Source organism: Phocoena phocoena, chromosome X (assembly GCF_963924675.1).
Source record: "Phocoena phocoena chromosome X, mPhoPho1.1, whole genome shotgun sequence".
In the NCBI taxonomy this organism is placed as follows: domain Eukaryota; kingdom Metazoa; phylum Chordata; class Mammalia; order Artiodactyla; family Phocoenidae; genus Phocoena; species Phocoena phocoena.
The window spans coordinates 113,911,781-113,930,110 of NC_089240.1; the positions used below are offsets into that span (position 1 = coordinate 113,911,781).

An 18,330-nucleotide genomic window follows, 5' to 3' on the forward strand; every position below is an offset into this window, starting at 1 on the left:
GAAGAAGTTAACTACATGATGACCAGGCTGTAGCCATGACATAGGCTGCCACAATTTCGAGAACTGTCCTCAAACAAATGGGAACAAACCGACCCTGGAACTGAAGACTAACTGTACTTGAAACAATCAAGATGTCACTGATCAGACCACCGATGACCAATTTCCAGATGACTGTCAGAGCTGACTGTGCTGTTTCTGCATGTAGCCCCCTCCCTCCACCTATACACCCCTGAAACTCTTGCCCACTGACTGTCAGTGGCGGGGAGTCGAGTCGACCTTTGGACAGGGGTTCTCCCCTGCCACCCACCTTGGTTGCCAGCCTCCGAAGTAAAGCAAACTTTCCTTTCCACCAGCCTTGCCTCTTATTGTCTTCAGAGCAGCGAGCAGTCGGACCCCACTTTCGATAACAACACTATGGGGACAGTATACTGGTTGGGATAAGGGTGAGCATAGCTGGGTGGGACTAGCTCACACCCTAATGGGCGACTCATTCCTTAACACAGAGCTTAATAATAGGGATATTAAAAAGTTCCAGGTGCTATGGAAGACCAGGGGAGCTTCTTTGACCTCTGCATGCTGAGGAACCCCTCAGGCAGGATGTGACACGTTGCAGCTCGGGGCCCTTTAGACTGGATGACACGAACTGAGTTGCTGACACCCGCAGCCCAAGGTTTTCATAAAATCCCAGGGAAAGACCCGTTCCCACCCACCCAGTGGGCACATCTTCAGTCAGAACAGACCACAGAGGTCTTGCTCTCTTTTTCTCTAGAAGATTTTAAGGTCTGCAATGCAAACATTTCTTAGGCAGCTGAAAAGTGATCTCACAATTCTCTGGGACTAGGGTTCCTGAAACCAATTTTCAACAAACTATGCTAATTGGTACGATGTTTAATACATGATCAGACTGAGAGAGGAAATGTAATTCCAGTTTATTGAAAATTTCACACAAACAGTGGGTAGAGTATTGCAGACAATGCCAAAAAGATTCTGACTCCTCAGAGCCAGGTCTCACCTCTACACCCACTAAACTGCTTTCTACAACCACCCATGACTTTCTGCATTAGGGTTTTTTCCCTCACCCTTGGCACAAGCTGGACATGACCCAAAGCCAGCCGGAAGTGCGACAGATTTATTACCCCTGGAAGTAGCTTTATTAAATAATAGTTGGGGTTTTGGTGGCTACATACGCCAGCTTCCTTGTCCCATACTTGAGATGGATTTGAGGTGCATTCTACACAGTCTCCCATAGTCCCCCCTCTCTGAATAAGCTCCAGTTACCCACAGCTCTCACCTCCTAGATCATCCCCCTTAACTGGCTGCCTTCCTTCTAAGGCTCATTTCCCCACACCCATACCACTGCTCCCTGGGATTCCCTCTCAAGTAAGCTATATATATTCATGGGTCTGTCTCAGCGTCTGCTTCCTGGAAACACAAAGACACCTCATGTATTAAAAATGCATTTAACTCACCCTGACACTCCAATGTTTAGCTGGAAGTAGAATTCTAGGCTCCAAGTTATTTTCCACCAATATTTGAAAGATATACTCTATACCATTATTTTACTCTTGGGCGTTCCTGCTTGCCTCATTATCTCCCTTTTTCTTTTTCTCTATTGATGAAGTATAGCAGGAATATGAAAATGTATGGAATGTATGGGAAACAGTATAAGGAATGTCTGTATATTCACCTCCCAGCTAAGGAAATAAAACTTCAAACACAGTGACTGCATTTGTCCCTCACGTAAACACTATCCTGAATTTGGGCTTTGCCATTCTCATGTCTGTGGAAGCCTTACGAAGAACAAGCAGGAGTCAAAACCCAATAATTTTGAAGCTCCCAGGTTGGTGGGCACGAGGAGATGCAGGGAGAGTGGTGCGCCTGGCGAGAGCGTGGAAGCTCTGTGTCCTTTCCTCATACCTGGCACTATGCATCTCTTCCATCTGGCTGTTCCTGCGCTATATCCTTTTACAATAAACCGGTCATCTAGCACTGGAAAACCTCCTATGTTTGGTGGCTATGCAGCAGAGAGACACTGGAAAGAAATTACTTATAATTTACCAAACAAGGGAATTTTAACAGCAGTGATAAAAAGGTACAGTATTGGGGATTTGATTATTCACTCCTTAAGCTTATTGTTGTCTTTCAGATGCATATATGGCAGAATTTATAAATCCAGACTAGATTGCTCTCTATATATCACGTGGATAGGAGATAAACTCTTTTTTTTTTTTTAACATCCTTATTGGGGTATAATTGCTTTACAATGGTGTGTTAGTTTCTGCTTTATAACAAAGTGAATCAGTTATACATATACATATGTTCCCATATCTCTTCCCTCTTACGTCTCCCTCCCTCCCACGCTCCCTATCCCACCCCTCCAGGCAGTCACAAAGCACCGAGGCAATATCCCTGTGCCATGCGGCTGCTTCCCACTAGCTATCTACCTTACATTGTTAGTGTATATATGTCCATGCCTCTCTCTCGCCCTATCACAACTCACCCTTCCCCCTCCCCATATCCTCAAGTCCGTTCTCCAGTAGGTCTGTGTCTTTATTCCTGTCTTACCCCTAGGTTCTTCATGACATTTTTTTTCTTAAATTCCATATATATGTGTTAGCATACGGTATTTGTCTTTCTCTTTCTGACTTACCTCACTCTGTATGACAGACTCTAGGTCTATCCACCTCATTACAAATAGCTCAATTTCATTTCTTTTTATGGCTGAGTAATATTCCATTGTATATATGTGCCACATCTTCTTTATCCATTCATCCGACGATGGGCACTTAGGTTGTTTCCATCTCCGGGCTATTGTAAATAGAGCTGCAGTGAACATTGTGATACATGGTTCTTTTTGAATTTTGGTTTTCTCAGGGTATATGCCCAGTAGTGGGATTGCTGGGCCATATGGTAGTTCTATTTGTAGTTTATTAAGGAACCTCCATACTGTTCTCCATAGTGGCTGAACCAATTCACATTCCCACCAGCAGTGCAAGAGTGTTCCCTTTTCTCCACACACTCTCAAGCATTTATTGTTTGTAGATGTTTTGATGATGGCCATTCTGACTGGTGTGAGATGATATCTCATTGTAGTTTTGATTTGCATTTCTCTAATGATTAATGATGTTGAGCATTCTTTCATGTATTTGTTGGCAACCTGTATATCTTCTTTGGAGAAATGTCTATTTAGGTCTTCTGCCCACTTTTGGATTGGGTTGTTTGCTTTTTTGTTATTGAGCTGCATGAGCTGCATGTATATTTTGGAGATTAATCCTTTGTCAGTTGTTTCATTTGCAAATATCTTCTCCCGTTCTGAGGGTTGTCTTTTGGTCTTGCTTATGGCTTCCTTTGCTGTGCAAAAGCTTTGAAGTTTCATTAGGTCCCATTTGTTTATTTTTGTTTTTATTTCCATTTCTCTAGGAGGTGGGTCAAAAAGGATGTTGCCGTGATTTATGTCATAGAGTGTTCTGCCTATGTTTTCCTCTAAGAGTTTGATAGTTTCTGGCCTTACATTTAGGTCTTTAATCCATTTTGAGCTTATTTTTCTGTATGGTGTTAGGGAGTGATCTAATCTCATACTTTTACATGTACCTGTCCAGTTTCCCAGCACCACTTATTGAAGAGGCTGTCCTTTCTCCACTGTACATTCCTGCCACCTTTATCAAAGATAAGGTGTCCATATGTGCGTGGGTTTACCTCTGGGCTTTCTATCTTGTTCCATTGATCTATCTTTCTGTTTTTGTGCCAGTACCATAGTGTCTTGATTACTGTAGCTTTGTAGTATAGTCTGAAGTCAGGAAGCCTGATTCCTCCAGCTCCGTTTTTCGTTCTCAAGATTGCTTTGGCTATTCAAGGTCTTTTGTGTTTCCATACAAATTGTGAAATTTTTTGTTCTAGTTCTGTGAAAAATGCCAGTGGTAGTTTGATAGGGATTGCATTGAATTTATAGATTGCTTTGGGTAGTAGAGTCATTTTCACAATGTTGATTCTTCCAATCCAAGAACATGGTATATCTCTCCATCTATTTGTATCATTTTTAATTTCTTTCATCAGTGTCTTATAATTTACTGCATACAGGTCTTTTGTAGGTTTGTACCTCCTTAGGTAGGTTTATTCCTAGATATTTTATTCTTTTTGTTGCAATGGTAAATGGGAGTGTTTTCTTGATTTCACTTTCAGATTTTTCATCACTAGTATGTAGGAATGCCAGAGACTTCTGTGCATTAATTTTGTATCCTGCTATTTTACCAAATTCATTGATTAGCTCTAGTAGTTTTCTGGTAGCATCTTTAGGATTCTCTATGTATAGTATCATGTCATCTGCAAACAGTGACAGCTTTACTTCTTCTTTTCCGATTTGGATTCCTTTTATTTCCTTTTCTTCTCTGATTGCTGTGGCTAAAACTTCCAAAACTATGTTGAATAAGAGTGGTGAGAGTGGGCAACCTTGTCTTGTTCCTGATCTTAGTGGAAATGCTTTCAGTTTTTCACCATTGAGGATGATGTTGGCTGTGGGCTTGTCATATACGGCCTTTATTATGTTGAGGAAAGTTCCCTCTATGCCTACTTTCTGCAGGGTTTTTATCATAAATGGGTGTTGAATTTTGTCAAAAGCTTTCTCGGCATCTATTGAGATGATCAAATGGTTTTTCTCCTTCAATTTGTTAATATGGTTTATCACACTGATAGATTTGCGTATATTGAAGAATCCTTGCATTCCTGGAATAAACCCCACTTGATCATGGTGTATGATCCTTTTAATGTGCTGTTGGATTCTGTTTGCTAGTATTTTGTTGAGGATTTTTGCATCTATGTTCGTCAGTGATATTGGCCTGTAGTTTTCTTTCTTTGTGACATCCTTGTACGGTTTTGGTATCACGGTGATGGTGGCCTTGTAGAAGGAATTTGTGAGCGTTCCTCCCTCTGCTATATTTTGGAAGAGTTTGAGAAGGATAGGTGTTAGCTTTTCTCTAAATGTTTGATATAATTCGCCTGTGAAGCCGTCTGGTCCTGGTCTTTTGTTTGTTGGAAGATTTTTAATCACAGTTTCAATTTCAGTGCTTGTGATTGGTCTGTTCATATTTTCTATTTCTTCCTGATTCAGTCTTGGCAGGTTGTGCACTTCTAAGAATTTGTCCATTTCTTCCAGGTTGTTCATTTTATTGGCATAGAGTTGCTTGTAGTAATCTCTCATGATCTTTTGTATTTCTGCAATATCAGTTGTTACTTCTCCTTTTTCATTTCTAATTCTATTGATTTGAGTCTTCTTCCTTTTTTTCTTGATGAGTCTGGCTAATGGTTTATCTATTTTGTTTATCTTCTCAAAGAACCAGCTTTCAGTTTTATTGAACTTTGCTATCGTTTCCTTCTTTTCTTTTTCATTTATTTCTGATCTGATTTTTATGATTTCTTTCCTTCTGCTACCTTTGGGGTTTTTTGTTCTTCTTTCTCTAATTGCTTGAGGTTCAAGGTTAGGTTGTTTATTCGAGATGTTTTCTGCTTCTTAAGGTGGGCTTGTATTGCTATAAACTTCCCTCCTAGGACTGCTTTTGCTGCATCCCATAGATTTTGGGTTGTCGTGTCTCCATTGTCATTTGTTTCTAGATATTTTTTTATTTCCTCTTTGATTTCTTCAGTGATCACTTCGTTATTAAGTAGTGTATTGTTTAGCCTCCATGTGTTTGTATTTTTTACAGATCTTTTCCTGTAATTGATATCTAGTCTCATGGCACTGTGGTCGGAAAAGACACTTGATACAATTTCAATTTTCTTAAATTTACCAAGGCTTGATTTGTGACCCAAGATATGATCTATCCTGGAGAATGTTCCATGAGCACTTGAGAAAAATGTGTATTCTGTTGTTTTTGGATGGAGTGTCCGATAAATATCAATTAAGTCCATCTTGTTTAATGTATCATTTAAAGCTTGTGTTTCCTTATTTATTTTCGTTTTGGATGATCTGTCCATTGGTGAAAGTGGGGTGTTGAAGTCCCCTACTATGAATGTGTTACTGTCAATTTCCCCTTTTATGGCTGTTAGTTTTTGCCTTATATATTGAGGGGCTCCTATGTTGGGTGCATAAATATTTACAATTGTTATATCTTCTTCTTGGATCGATCCCTTGATCATTATGTAGTGTCCTTCTTTGTCTCTTCTAATAATCTTTATTTTAAAGTCTATTTTGTCTGATATAAGAATTGCTACTCCAGCTTTCTTTTGGTTTCCATTTGCATGGAATATCTTTTTCCACCCCCTTACTTTCAGTCTGTATGTGTCTCTAGGTCTGAAGTGGGTCTCTTGTAGACAGCATATATATGGGTCTTGTTTTTGTATCCATTCAGCCAATCTGTGTCTTTTGGTGGGAGCATTTAGTCCATTTACATTTAAGGTAATTATCGATATGTATGTTCCTATTCCCATTTTCTTAATTGTTTTGCGTTCATTATTTTAGGTCTTTTCCTTCTCTTGTGTCTCTTGTCTAGAGAAGTTCCTTTAGCATTTGTTGTAAAGCTGGTTTGGTGGTGCTGAACTCTCTCAGCTTTTGCTTGTCTGTAAAGGTTTTAATTTCTCCATCCAATCTGAATGAGATCTTTGCTGGGTAGAGTAATCTTGGTTGCAGGTTTTTCTCCTTCATCACTTCCAGTATATCCTGCCACTCCCTTCTGGCTTGGAGAGTTTCTGCTGAGCGATCAGTTGTTAACCTTATGGGGATTCCCTTGTGTGTTATTTGTTGTTTTTCCCTTGCTGCTTTTAATATGCTTTCTTTGTATTTAATTTTGGACAGTTTGACTAATATGTGTCTTGGCGTATTTCTCCTTGGATTTATCATGTATGGGACTCTCTGTGCTTCCTGGACTTGATTAACTATTTCCTTTCCCATATTAGGGAAGTTTTCAACTATAATCTCTTCAAATATTTTCTCAGTCCCTTTCTTTTTCTCTTCTTCTTCTGGAACCCCTATAATTCGAATGTTGGTGCATTTAATGTTGTCCCAGAGGTCTCTGAGACTGTCCTCAGTTCTTTTAATTCTTTTTTCTTTATTCTGCCCTGCAGTAGTTAGTTCCACTCTTTTATCTTCCAGGTCACTTATCCATTCTTCTGCCTCAGTTATTCTGCTATTGATCCCATCTAGAGTACTTTTAATTTCATTTATTGTGTTGTTCATCGTTACTTGTTTCATCTTTATTTCTTCTAGGTCCTCGTTAAATATTTCTTGCACTTTGTCCATTTCATTTCCAAGGTTTTGGATCATCTTTACTGTCATTATTCTGAATTCTTTTTCAGGTAGACTGCCTATTTCCTCTTCATTTGTTAGGTCTGGTGCATTTTTATCTTGCTCCTTCATCTGCTGTGTGTTTTTCTGTCTTCTCATTTTGCTTATCTTACTGTGTTTGGGGTCTCCTTTTTGCAGGCTGCAGGTTCGTAGTTCCCGTTGTTTTTGATGTCTGTCTCCAGCAGCTAAGGTTGGTTCAGTGGGTTGTGTAGGCTTCCTGGTGGAGGGGACTAGTGCCTGTGTTGTGGTGGATGAGGCTAGATCTTGTCTCTCTAGTAGGCAGGTCCACGTCTGGTGGTGTGTTTTGGGGTGTCTGTGGACTTATTATGATTTTAGGCAGCCTCTCTGCTAATGGGTGGGGTTGTGTTCCTGTTTTGCTAGTTGTCTGGCATAGGTTGTCCAGCACTGTAGCTTGCTGGTCGTTGAGTGAAGCTGGGTGCTGGTGTTAAGATGGGGGTCTCTGGGAGATTTTCACCGTTTGATATTATGTGGAGCTGGGAGGTCTCTTGTTGACCAGTGTCCTGAAGTTGGCTCTCCCACCTCAGAGGCAGAGTCCTGACTCCTGGCTGGAGCAGCAAGAGCCTTTCATCCACACGGCTCAGAATAAAAGGGAGAGAAAGTAGAGAGAATTAGTAGAAGTAGGAAGAAAGAAAGAAAGAAGAAAAGAAGGAAAGAAGGCAAGAAGGAAAGAAAGGAGGGAGGGAGGGAGGGAGGAAGGAGAGAAGGAAGGAAAAAAGACAGAAAGAAAGAAGATACAGTAAAATAAAATAAAGTATAATAAAGTTATTGAATTAAAAAATAATTATTTAGAAAAAAAAAAGGGACGGATAGAACCTTAGGACAAATGGTGGAAGCAACGCTATACAGACAAAATCTTACACAGAAGCATACACATACACCCTCACAAAAAGAGGTAAAGGGGAAAAAATCATAAATCTTGCTCTCAAAGTCCACCTCCTCAATTTGGGATGTTTCGTTGTCTAAAGGAGGGAAGGAAGGAAGGAAGGAAGGAAGGAAAGAAAGAAAGAAAGAAAGAAAAGTATAATAGTTATTAAAATTAATTATTAAGAAAAAAAAATTTTTTAATGGACGGATAGACCCCTAGGACAAATGGTGGAAGCAAAGCTATACAGACAAGATCTCACACAGAAGCATACCCATACACATTCACAAAAAGAGGAAAAGGGGAAAAAATCATAGATCTTGCTCTCGAAGTCCACCTCCTCAATTTGGGATGATTCGTTGTCTATTCAGGTATTCCACAGATACAGGGTACATCAAGTTGATTGTGGAGCTTTAATCTGCTGTTTCTGAGGCTGCTGGGAGAGATTTCCCTTTCTCTTCTTTGTTCTCACAGCTCCCAGGGGCTCAGCTTTGGATTTGGCCCCGCCTCTGCATGTAGGTCGCTGGAGGGTGTCTGTTCTTCGCTCAGGCAGGACAGGGTTAAAGGAGCCGCTGATTCGGGGGCTCTGGCTCACTCAGGCCGGGCGGGGCGGGGGTGTGTGGAGGGTGGGCACGGCGTGCGGGGCGGGTCTGCGGCGGCAGAGGCCGGCGTGACGTTGCACCAGCGTGTGGCGCGTGGTGCGTTCTCCCTGGGCCGTTGTCCCTGGATCCCGGAAACGTGGCAGTGGCAGGCGGCACAGGCTCCCCGGAAGGGAGGTGAGGATAGTGACCTATGCTCGCACACAGGCCCCTTGATGGCGGCAGCAGCAGCCTTAGCATCTACCGCCCGTCTCTCGGGTCCGCGCTTTTAGCCGCCGCTCGGGCCCGTCTCTGGGGTTCCTTTAAGCGGCGCTCTTAAACCCCTCTCCTCGCGCACCAGGAAACAAAGAGGTACGAAAAAGTCTCTTGCCTCTTCGGCAGGTGCAGACTTTTCCCCGGACTCCTTCCCGGCTAGCCGTGGCGCACTAACCCCTTCAGGCTGTGTTTGAGCCGCCAACCCCAGTCCTCTCCCTGCAATCGGACCGAAGCCCGAGCCTCAGCTCGCAGCCCCGCCCGCCCTGGCAGGTGAGCAGACAAGCCTCTCGGGCTGGTGCGTGCCGGTCAGCCCTGATCCTCTGTGTGCGAATCTCCCCGCTTTGCCCTCCGCACCCCTGTTGCTGTGCTCTCCTCCGCGGCCCCGAAGCTCCCCCGCTCCGCATCCCGCAGTCTCCGCCCGCGAGGGGACTTCTTAGTGTGTGGAAACTTTCCCTCCTTCACAGCTCCCTCTCACTGGTGCAGGTGCCGTCCCTATTCTTTTGTCTCTGTTTTTTCTTTGGCCCTACCCAGGTACGTGGCGAGTTTCTTGCCTTTTGGGAGGTCTGAGGTCTTCTGCCAGCATTCAGTAGGTGTTCTGTAGGAGTTGTTCCACGTGTAGATGTATTTCTGGTGTATCTGTGGGGAGGAAGGTGATCTCCGCGTCTTACTCTTCCGCCATCTTCCCAGCACCCGGAGATAAACTCTGGATGTGTACAACTGTGTTAATTGCTGATTGGCTGATTGACATACCTGGAGTGGTTTTGTACTGTTGTTGTTTAAAAGAAATCTCAAGTAAGAAAAAGATTGCTAATGCACTATGCATATCGCTGTGCCCAGGCCTCATTCTAATCAACTATGGACATTTTCAGTATAATTCTGTGAGTCTTGGCTTTGCTTTGTGTGGTATTCTTGGAGTATCTTGTGACTGGAATGTGCTAGGGTCACTGTCATTTTGCTTAGCTATAAATTATAAACAGTTGAAAATTTTACCACCCCTTACCTTTTTTTTTAACATCTTTATTGGGGTATAATTGCTTTACAATGGTGTGTTAGTTTCTGCTTTATAACAAAGTGAATCAGTTATACATATACATATGTTCCCATATCTCTTCCCTCTTGCGTCTTTTTTTAACCTGGAAAGTGTTTTTTAAAAAGGCCTCAAAGGAAAGGGATTTGGTTTGTTAATTAAGCTAGCTTGTACTGTTGTGGCTTCCTTCATTCTCTGCTGGCTGTCATCCTTTACAGAAAGGGAACAAACCCTGCAAGTTCTGAGAAGACTCTTTCCAGGTGATCGTGGATTACTTGAGGATAAATGAGCCAATATCTGGTGCGGCTTCAGTGTCTTTCTGAACATCAAGGATATTCTGCCACATCACATCCACATAATAATCAGCTTTTGTTTTACATTTTTCAGCCTGCTTCCTGTATGTAAAATGAACACTTCAGCCCTCTCCCAAAGGATTCAAATTTACTCTAGTTGGCTGTGCACTATCATTCTTTAAATTTTCTTTTCAAGTACATGGAAAATCCATTCTCTTGGTATCATTACCAGTCTGCCTGGTGTTAAGTGAGCTTCCTTTCATGTCTGCTTGGTTTTTACTTGTGTCAACATTTACAAAGCTACCTCTTCTATTGAAGGATGAACTCCTGATACCCACAGTTGTGACAATAATGGCATTTTTTATAGCTTGTGCAACTTCCTTTTCAATATTTGAAAAGACTTCTGAAGAAGAGCTGCAGTTGAAATCCTTTTCCATTTCTGTTAGGAAATATCTTCCATGTTTTTACATTTCTTCCCAGAATTATGCAACGTTTGTTTCTTATCTCAACAATCACTATGGTCCTTGTGACACTGATGACTGTCACACTGGATCCTCTTCAGACATTACCGGACTTCTTGTCTGTATTGGTGTGTTTGTCTCCTGATTGAACTTCCTATTCTTCTTGGTATACTTTAACATTACAGTCATGTGGGATTCCAAAAATGGAAGAAATCAGAAGAAAATCGACTAGCTATATCCCCAAACAGATGTGAAAATGTTAACAGTACTAAAAGGTTTGGTGAACTTTTTACTATGAAAGAATGAAATTATCATTTTGAGAATCATGGAATTATTGGAAAGGAAATGGTGAAAAGTCATTGTTGTCTACACAAAATAAATACATATGGAGACCAAAGCCCAATGGAGGCTTTTATTTTCTAACTCTTGAGTGGCCAAGACCTATTGTATTTTTACAAAGCAGAAATTAATCTTGTTCTGTTTCCAAGAATGCTGACATATATGAACGCAATTAAATGAATTTTCCTGAATCTAAATCTAAGTGGTTTCAATGTTCACTGCAGCTCTATTTACAATAGCCAGGACATGGAAGCAACCTAAGTGTCCATCGACAGATGAATAAAGAAGATGTGGCACGTATATACAATGGAATATTACTCAGCCATAAAAAGAAATGAAATTCAGTTATTTGTAGTGAGGTGGATGGACCTAGAATCTCTCATACAGAGTGGAGTAAGTCAGAAAGAGAAAAACAAATACCGTATGCTAACACATATATATGGAATCTTAAAAAAAATGTTTCTGAAGAACCTAGGGTCAGGACAGAAATAAAGACGCAGATGTAGAGAATGGACTTGAGGACATGGGGAGGGGGAAGGGTAAGCTGGGACGAAGTGAGAGAGTAGCATTGACATATATACACAACCAAATGTAAAATAAATAGCTAGTGGGAAGCAGCCGCATAGCACAGGGAGATCAGCTCAGTGCTTTGTGACCACCTAGAGGGGCGGGATAGGGAGGGTGGGAGGGAGAGGCAAGAGGGAGGAGGTATGGGGATATATGTATATGTATAGCTGATTCACTTTGTTATAAAGCAGAAACTAACACACCATTGTAAAGCAATTATACTCCAATAAAGATGTTAAAAATAAATAAATAAATAACTAAATCTAAGTGGTTTGAGTGAAGGATTTTTAATTTCTCATGATCATTAGTTCTAAACTTCTAGGGTCATTCTGTTTATGTTAAATGGCCTTATTCCATCCTTCTGTTCTTTTTTTGTTATGACATGGTTCAAGGTTACCACTGCCATAAGCATTGATTCATGCCATGCTTCCCGTTAACCTGGCTCTGTTAATTCTGTATCACTCTAATTAGCCGAGGCCCATCTTTACTACAGTATTCAATTGGTAAAATAATCTATTATATTCATGTTGTTGTTTCTTATGTAAAGATGTGTTTTCTTTAGCCTCTGTGATAGAAATAAAACTATCATTTTCCCATTAAAAAAAACAATAATTTTGTTCTCTAACCCTTCCCAATGCCTCAGCCAACTCCAGTCTACTGGGTTCTTCCTTCTCTGGTCCCCCTCATCAATCCCAGCGTCAGCCTCATGACTTTTTTGATCACTACCAGGTCTTTGGTGACCTTAGTATTCCACATGATCGGTGTTCAGTAGTTTGTATGTCTTGTTCAAGGTAATAATCACAACTCTAACCTTCTTTCAGTGTCAAAGCCTCTCCCTTCCCCCAGTTCAGGCCTGGCCCAGGCTGAAGCCTGCAGTAGGAAAGGGGAGCAAGGTGTGGTATGATGCTTCCACTGGGAATCAGCCAGCATTTGCTTCCCTCCCCTTTTGCAACCACTTGTCCCCCAGGGTCTGTTGAGCACAGGGAGGAACCAGAGGTCAGAGTCACAACCGATCTCCCTATCTGGATGCAGTTTAGCAGCTGTTTAAATCTGACTGTTTAAATTTTGTCCCTTGCTGAGGTGTTTCATGGCTACTTTGGAGACCACATCTCTGGGCCTTGAGTCCCTGTAGTTCCCCAACACATAGCCTCCACACAGGGGAGAACTCCACCTACCTTCCCAGTCACTCCCATTTTAAATTTATTTGTGATTCTGACTTCTTCCCACTGTCTCTCTCAAACCTCAAGGGAGACAAATCAAGACCCCCAAGTGGCCTTCTTGAAGCCCTAATTACCCTAGTAAATCAGGGCACTTTCCACTTGTAAACGCAGCAGCTTTTCCAGCTTCTCTCAAGAGGGCCCCTCTTGACTCCAAATCCCCCAGACTCTATGTGAGTAAACATTCTCCAAAGGTGAGTAGCCAAAGTTCACATGTTTGTGGCCTTCGGGTAGCATGGAGAAGGGTCAGAAGTACAGATGGCACATGAACAAATAACACATCAAACCAAAAAACGTGGAAACAGCTTCAATTTTAAGGTTACATCAGGGAAAGACTTATTGATCCACACCATTTTCTTGGATTTTTCATAATCCTCGAGGATTATAAGGTGGGTAAGTCACATGACTTTTAGGTAAAGGCCAACTCCACCCTGGTGTTCTTTTTGTTCTTTTTTTTTTTTTTTTTTTTGCGGTACACGGGCCTCTCACTGTTGTGGCCTCCCGTTGCGGAGCACAGGCTCCGGACACGCAGGCTCAGCGGCCATGGCTCACGGGCCCAGCCGCTCCGGGCATGTGGGATCCTCCCGGACCGGGGCATGAACCCGTGTCCCCTGCATCGGCAGGCAGACTCTCAACCACTGCGCCACCAGGGAAACCCGTGCCCTGGTGTTTTTTGTGTCAGCGTCCACAGCCACTTTGTCAGCTCCTCATCATTTCTGTGCCTCCCCAGTTGCCTACCAAGTAAAAAGATCAGCATGTTTTTGGAGGCCAGGGCGGGTTTTAGGTATTCATCTGCCATCCTTCTCATGATGGGTGTGGGCGTCCTGGGACTGATTTCAGAGGCTTCTTTATCCATGACTGGTTGATGCCACAAATGGCTTCAGGGAGACAGCACGACTGAGAAAACCTGTGAAAGATGATGGAATCCAGAATTACCTGTAGGAAAAATACCAAGTGGCCCCAGAAGCCCCTCTGCATTTCCATCTCCCTAACACACACGTGTCCATGTGTAGACACACACACACACACACACACACACACATTTGATCACAAGATATTGCCTTGAGGCAACATCTGATTTGAAATGCCAGCTTTATCATTTCTTTGATTCCCACATATATATGAAATTATTTTTAGAATCTCTATTTTGTTCCATTGACATACTTAACCAATTCCTGTTTCAATTACTAATTCTATAAATTTTAATATATAGTATGACACCTCCCCCCCGCCCCCGGACTAATCCCTCACATTTTCTCTTCAAGGTAATTTTATAATCTAGTCCTCCAGTTCCACATACACAATCAAAATCCTGTTGTAATTTATGACTTGGATTGCACTGAATTCATAGATTAATTTAGAGAATAATTGACACCATTCCAAAAATTAGTCTTCCTTTCCAAAAGAAAGTTATTTTAAAATATTATTTTAGTGTCCAAACAGGAAGGTCATAAAAAGTTTCATGTATATTTTCCCTATGTTTTTTTAAAAGTTAATTATATCTATAGGTGTTTTACAATGCTTGGGATATTTTGAACATATTTTATTTCTATTATATTTCCTAATTATTAGAAGAGTATGCAAAATTTATTTATTTTTTATGTGCTTAACTTATGTCAACCAAGCTTTCCTGATCTACTTGCCTTGGTTTTTCCAGGAAGGCAAACCCTTAAGAAAAAGATAGGGCTTCCCTGGTGGGGCAGTGGTTGAGAGCCCGCCTGCCGATGAAGGGGACACGGGTTCGAGCCCCGGTCCGGGAAGATCCCACATGCCACAGAGCGGCTGGGCCCGTGAGCCATGGCCACTGAGCCTGCGCGTCCGGAGCCTGTGCTCCGCAGCGGGAGAGGCCACAACAGTGAGAGGCCCGCGTACCGCAAAAAAAAAAAGAAAAAGTCAGTTTTGCCACTTCCTTTTGTTAATAAAATACTGTACACTAACAACAGTTCTCATGCCTCTCTAATTTCTTTTAGACACTGAACACAGTATCTTAGTGATTTTTCCATGGTTCTATATGGAATGGGAGGAAATCTGGATGCCTGAGCCTTCTCTGCCACTCAAGGAAGGGAGTGTTTGACCTGGGTCCATCTCATAGACCTCCATGCCTCAACTTTCTTCAGTTGTCATATAAGATTGACCACAGTAGGGTCACCAGTGTAGGAATATGTTAAATTTCATCATAATAGTCATGTTAGACTCTTAGGACAGCAATAATAATAGAAAAAAAACCCCACCACTAACAACAAAGCCCTGTCCTCACCATTACCCCTCTTATAGCCTGTGAGAATCCATGTCCTACTGATAGACAATAGCCACTAGGATCACTCATTAATGTTAACTATATTGCTCTATAGGAGAGACTTGCAAGGTAATATGGCTTGAGAAGTATGGTTACTCACAGCCAAAATTTCTACAAGTAAACACCCCACTTCTGAATTGTGTGTTATTAAAGTAATTTCAGAGTTGTGGACAAGGCTGTATCCAGAGATTGAGAAGGAAACAGAAAATTCTACCTGGGGCTAAGTTCCTGTTTGGAACTTGAGGCCAAAACTGCTGAATGTTGCCCAGTGGACCTATTGATATGCAATGGGTGTTGCTAACTCCTCACACAGGAGACTTTTTTTTTTTAACATCTTTATTGGAGTATAATTGTTTTACAATGGTGTGTTAGTTTCTGATGTATAACAAAGTGAATCAGCTATACATATACGTATATCCCCATATCTCCTCCCTCTTACGTCTACAGGAGATGTTTTAATAGAGAGATTTTGACTGAGCCATGGAAGATCTCTGAGGCCAAGAGAAATGAGTATCCCCTCCAGGGAACAGATATGAAGATGGTACCCAAATATGGGTAGCATTTGCCCCTTTTCCAGCACCTCTCAGTCACTCACTGTTTAGCCTTGAGACAATCTAGGTGGTGGCATCCATGGTATGTGGTCAGAAAGTTCTGAGGGTCATTGTGAGTCATCATGACTCCTCTTGGGTCTGACCAATCGGGCCCTGGCACTCAGAATAAGACAGGGAGAGAGAGAATTCTCCCTCTCACTTCTTGCCATCTCTTCAGGGTGCTCCTTCCAGAGAAACCTGAGTGGTCTGAGAGGCAACGTATCCAGATATACCAAGGTAATGTAATATTGTTTTGTACCATCACCATACTACTCCACCTGAACCCCAACCCTACTAGAGAAAAGGGGGAAGAGTATGGGACTGTCGTTTGCTTATAGAGAAGTGATGTGTGAGTGTGGCAGGGAGATTGTGAGGGCAAGAGGCCCCAGGGTCCACTGGATTAAGTGGGTTTCATCGTCTTTTTCAGGCCGTCTCGGTTGTGCTGTCTTCCTGAAGCCATTTGTGGCGTCAACCAGTCATGGATAAAGGAACCTCTGAAGTCAGTCCCAACATGCCTACATTGACCATCAAGAAGAAAGAAAAATCCAAGAAGGTCACCAACAGTGTGGTGATCTTTTTACTTGCTAGGCAACTGGGGAAGCACAGAAGTGATGTGGATTTGTCCAGGTGGGTGTGGATGCTGAATTAAGTCACACCCAGGGCCAAGAAGTCATAAAATTTTAGAAAAAAAAATTTTTTTTCTAAAATTTAAGCTTAGAAAACAAAAAAAGACAACAAAATGTAGAACAACAAACTTCTCATTTCAGCTGTTAAAATAAAAGCAGCATCTTCACTCCTTTTGGCTTGATATTTTTTTATGCCGATAGTTTTCCTGACTTACACTGGAGAGGGGATTCTAGTCATCCTAACAGTCTATGCAGGGGCTCTCAGACACAGCAGAGATGGTGAGATCACACTGCATGTCAGATTTCTTTCACCTTTAATCCAAAAAAAAAGCAAGGGAATAGTTATGTAGTTCTTGGTCACTCAAGGACCCAAGTCTCCTGTCCCCTACGTGTTTTGGAAAGACATCCACTGTGTTCGTTCCCCTCTAAAACCTGGTTGCTTATCCTGGTGAGAAGACATTAAGAACAGGTCATGAGTCGGGGCGGGGGTGCATTTAGGATACTCTTTTTTAAATGTTGATGCTCATGAGAATATCATTTAGATATTCTACAGCATCAAAGAGTCTTTGTTGGTTCTATTTAATATGAAAACATCAGAACACAAAGCATTTAGAAATGGGAGCATCGTGCCTTCAAGGCCTTCTAAAGGTATTTGTTCTTGTTATTCTCCCCAAATAAGTGGAATCCCAGTTCCCTTTATCTGTGCCATGTGAAGCACACCTGTTCAGGCCACAGCTGGGTGGAGAAAATCCACTGGACTGAAGTGAGGCCAGCTCCTAGGTCAACTGCGAGGGCACCCACAAAGAGAGCTTCCCAAAGGGATGTGCTGGGAGAGCCAGATGTTCACTGGGAGACATTGGAAACAGAAGTGCGTGGGAAATTGGGCACCCAGAGCGGGAGCTAAGCTGGAGGGGGGACAGGGAGAGCTGGGCGGCAGGAGCAGTGTGGGTGTGGGGAAGCCTGCTCACCAGTGAGATGCTTGGCTGATCCTGCCTGCCTCAGACTTGGCTGACTCCCCAGAGTGATTGGTACCCATACTCCACATCTCCCAGGGGTGGCCTGACCATCCACGGAGGACTGACTGCTGCGGGAGGCATCACATGCACTCGTGTGACCTCTGACCCCTCACCCGCAGAGTGGGGAGGCATGGACTCACGTGAGGTTCTGGGTGGGTTCAAGCCCAGAGAGGGCCTCCTCACAGAGGTTCGGTGATGTGCTGAACTTACAGGAGGAAAATATCCCTCACGTACTGGGAGCACGAGGTCTCAAGCATCACAAATGCGAAATTCAAAAGGGGACTGGCTGGCAAAAAGAGAGAGACAGACAGACGGAAACAGACAGAGACAGAGGCAGAAAGAGAGATTTGGTTGGGATCCTCCTAAACGAATTTTTCTCAGGAGATGTTTGTGGAGGCCATAACAGAGAATCTGGATGCAGGTGAGGCTCAGGGACTAGAGGTTGATTGGAGAGCGCCTCACGCTGTCACGGAATTATATACTGTCTCCTTCCGCTCTTTAATTTCTGTCTGCTGTCTCTCATTGGCCAAAGCTATCTGCCAGCCAGAGAACAAGAAAACCACAGTAACGCAGTCTATGGGTTTCAGCTTCCTGGGGCATAGAGCAGTGGAAAGAAGGGAGTAGGATTTACCTTTCGGACAAACAATAAGTAGAACAAGCCGCTGCTTTTTCCACAGCTAGCACCCACTGTTGACTTGCTCAGACGAAGAAATGCTTTGCATCAGCCACCTTATCACTGAAAGGTGAGATCAATTTGGCCATAGTCCTGTCTGGAACCTAAACTATAACCTTAGTGGTCAGCTACCAGTTTTGTTGCCCAAAGATCTAAAAATGGGCAGGAGACAATGATCAATGTCAGTTTCCAATTTAACAGAAGTATGGCAATGT

The 18,330-nt window shown here is 42.6% G+C and overlaps 1 protein-coding gene and 1 pseudogene across 1 annotated transcript; both read left to right on the top strand.

Annotated features, from left to right (window-relative positions):
• Positions 1 to 1,925: 1,925 nt before the first annotated feature.
• On the top strand, positions 1,926 to 11,023 carry LOC136142258 (dolichyl pyrophosphate Man9GlcNAc2 alpha-1,3-glucosyltransferase-like; annotated as a pseudogene).
• Positions 11,024 to 16,278: 5,255 nt separating this feature from the next.
• On the top strand, positions 16,279 to 16,449 carry ETDB (embryonic testis differentiation homolog B). The gene has a single exon (XM_065901395.1). The coding sequence runs from the start codon at positions 16,279 to 16,281 to the stop codon at positions 16,447 to 16,449; it is 171 nt and encodes a 56-aa protein (XP_065757467.1).
• The last annotated feature ends 1,881 nt before the right edge of the window (positions 16,450 to 18,330 follow it).

Excerpts from the sequence above, each read along its gene's own strand:
- ETDB (XM_065901395.1), top strand. The coding sequence starts at position 16,279 with ATGGATAAAGGAACCTCTGAAGTCAGTCCCAACATGCCTACATTGACC.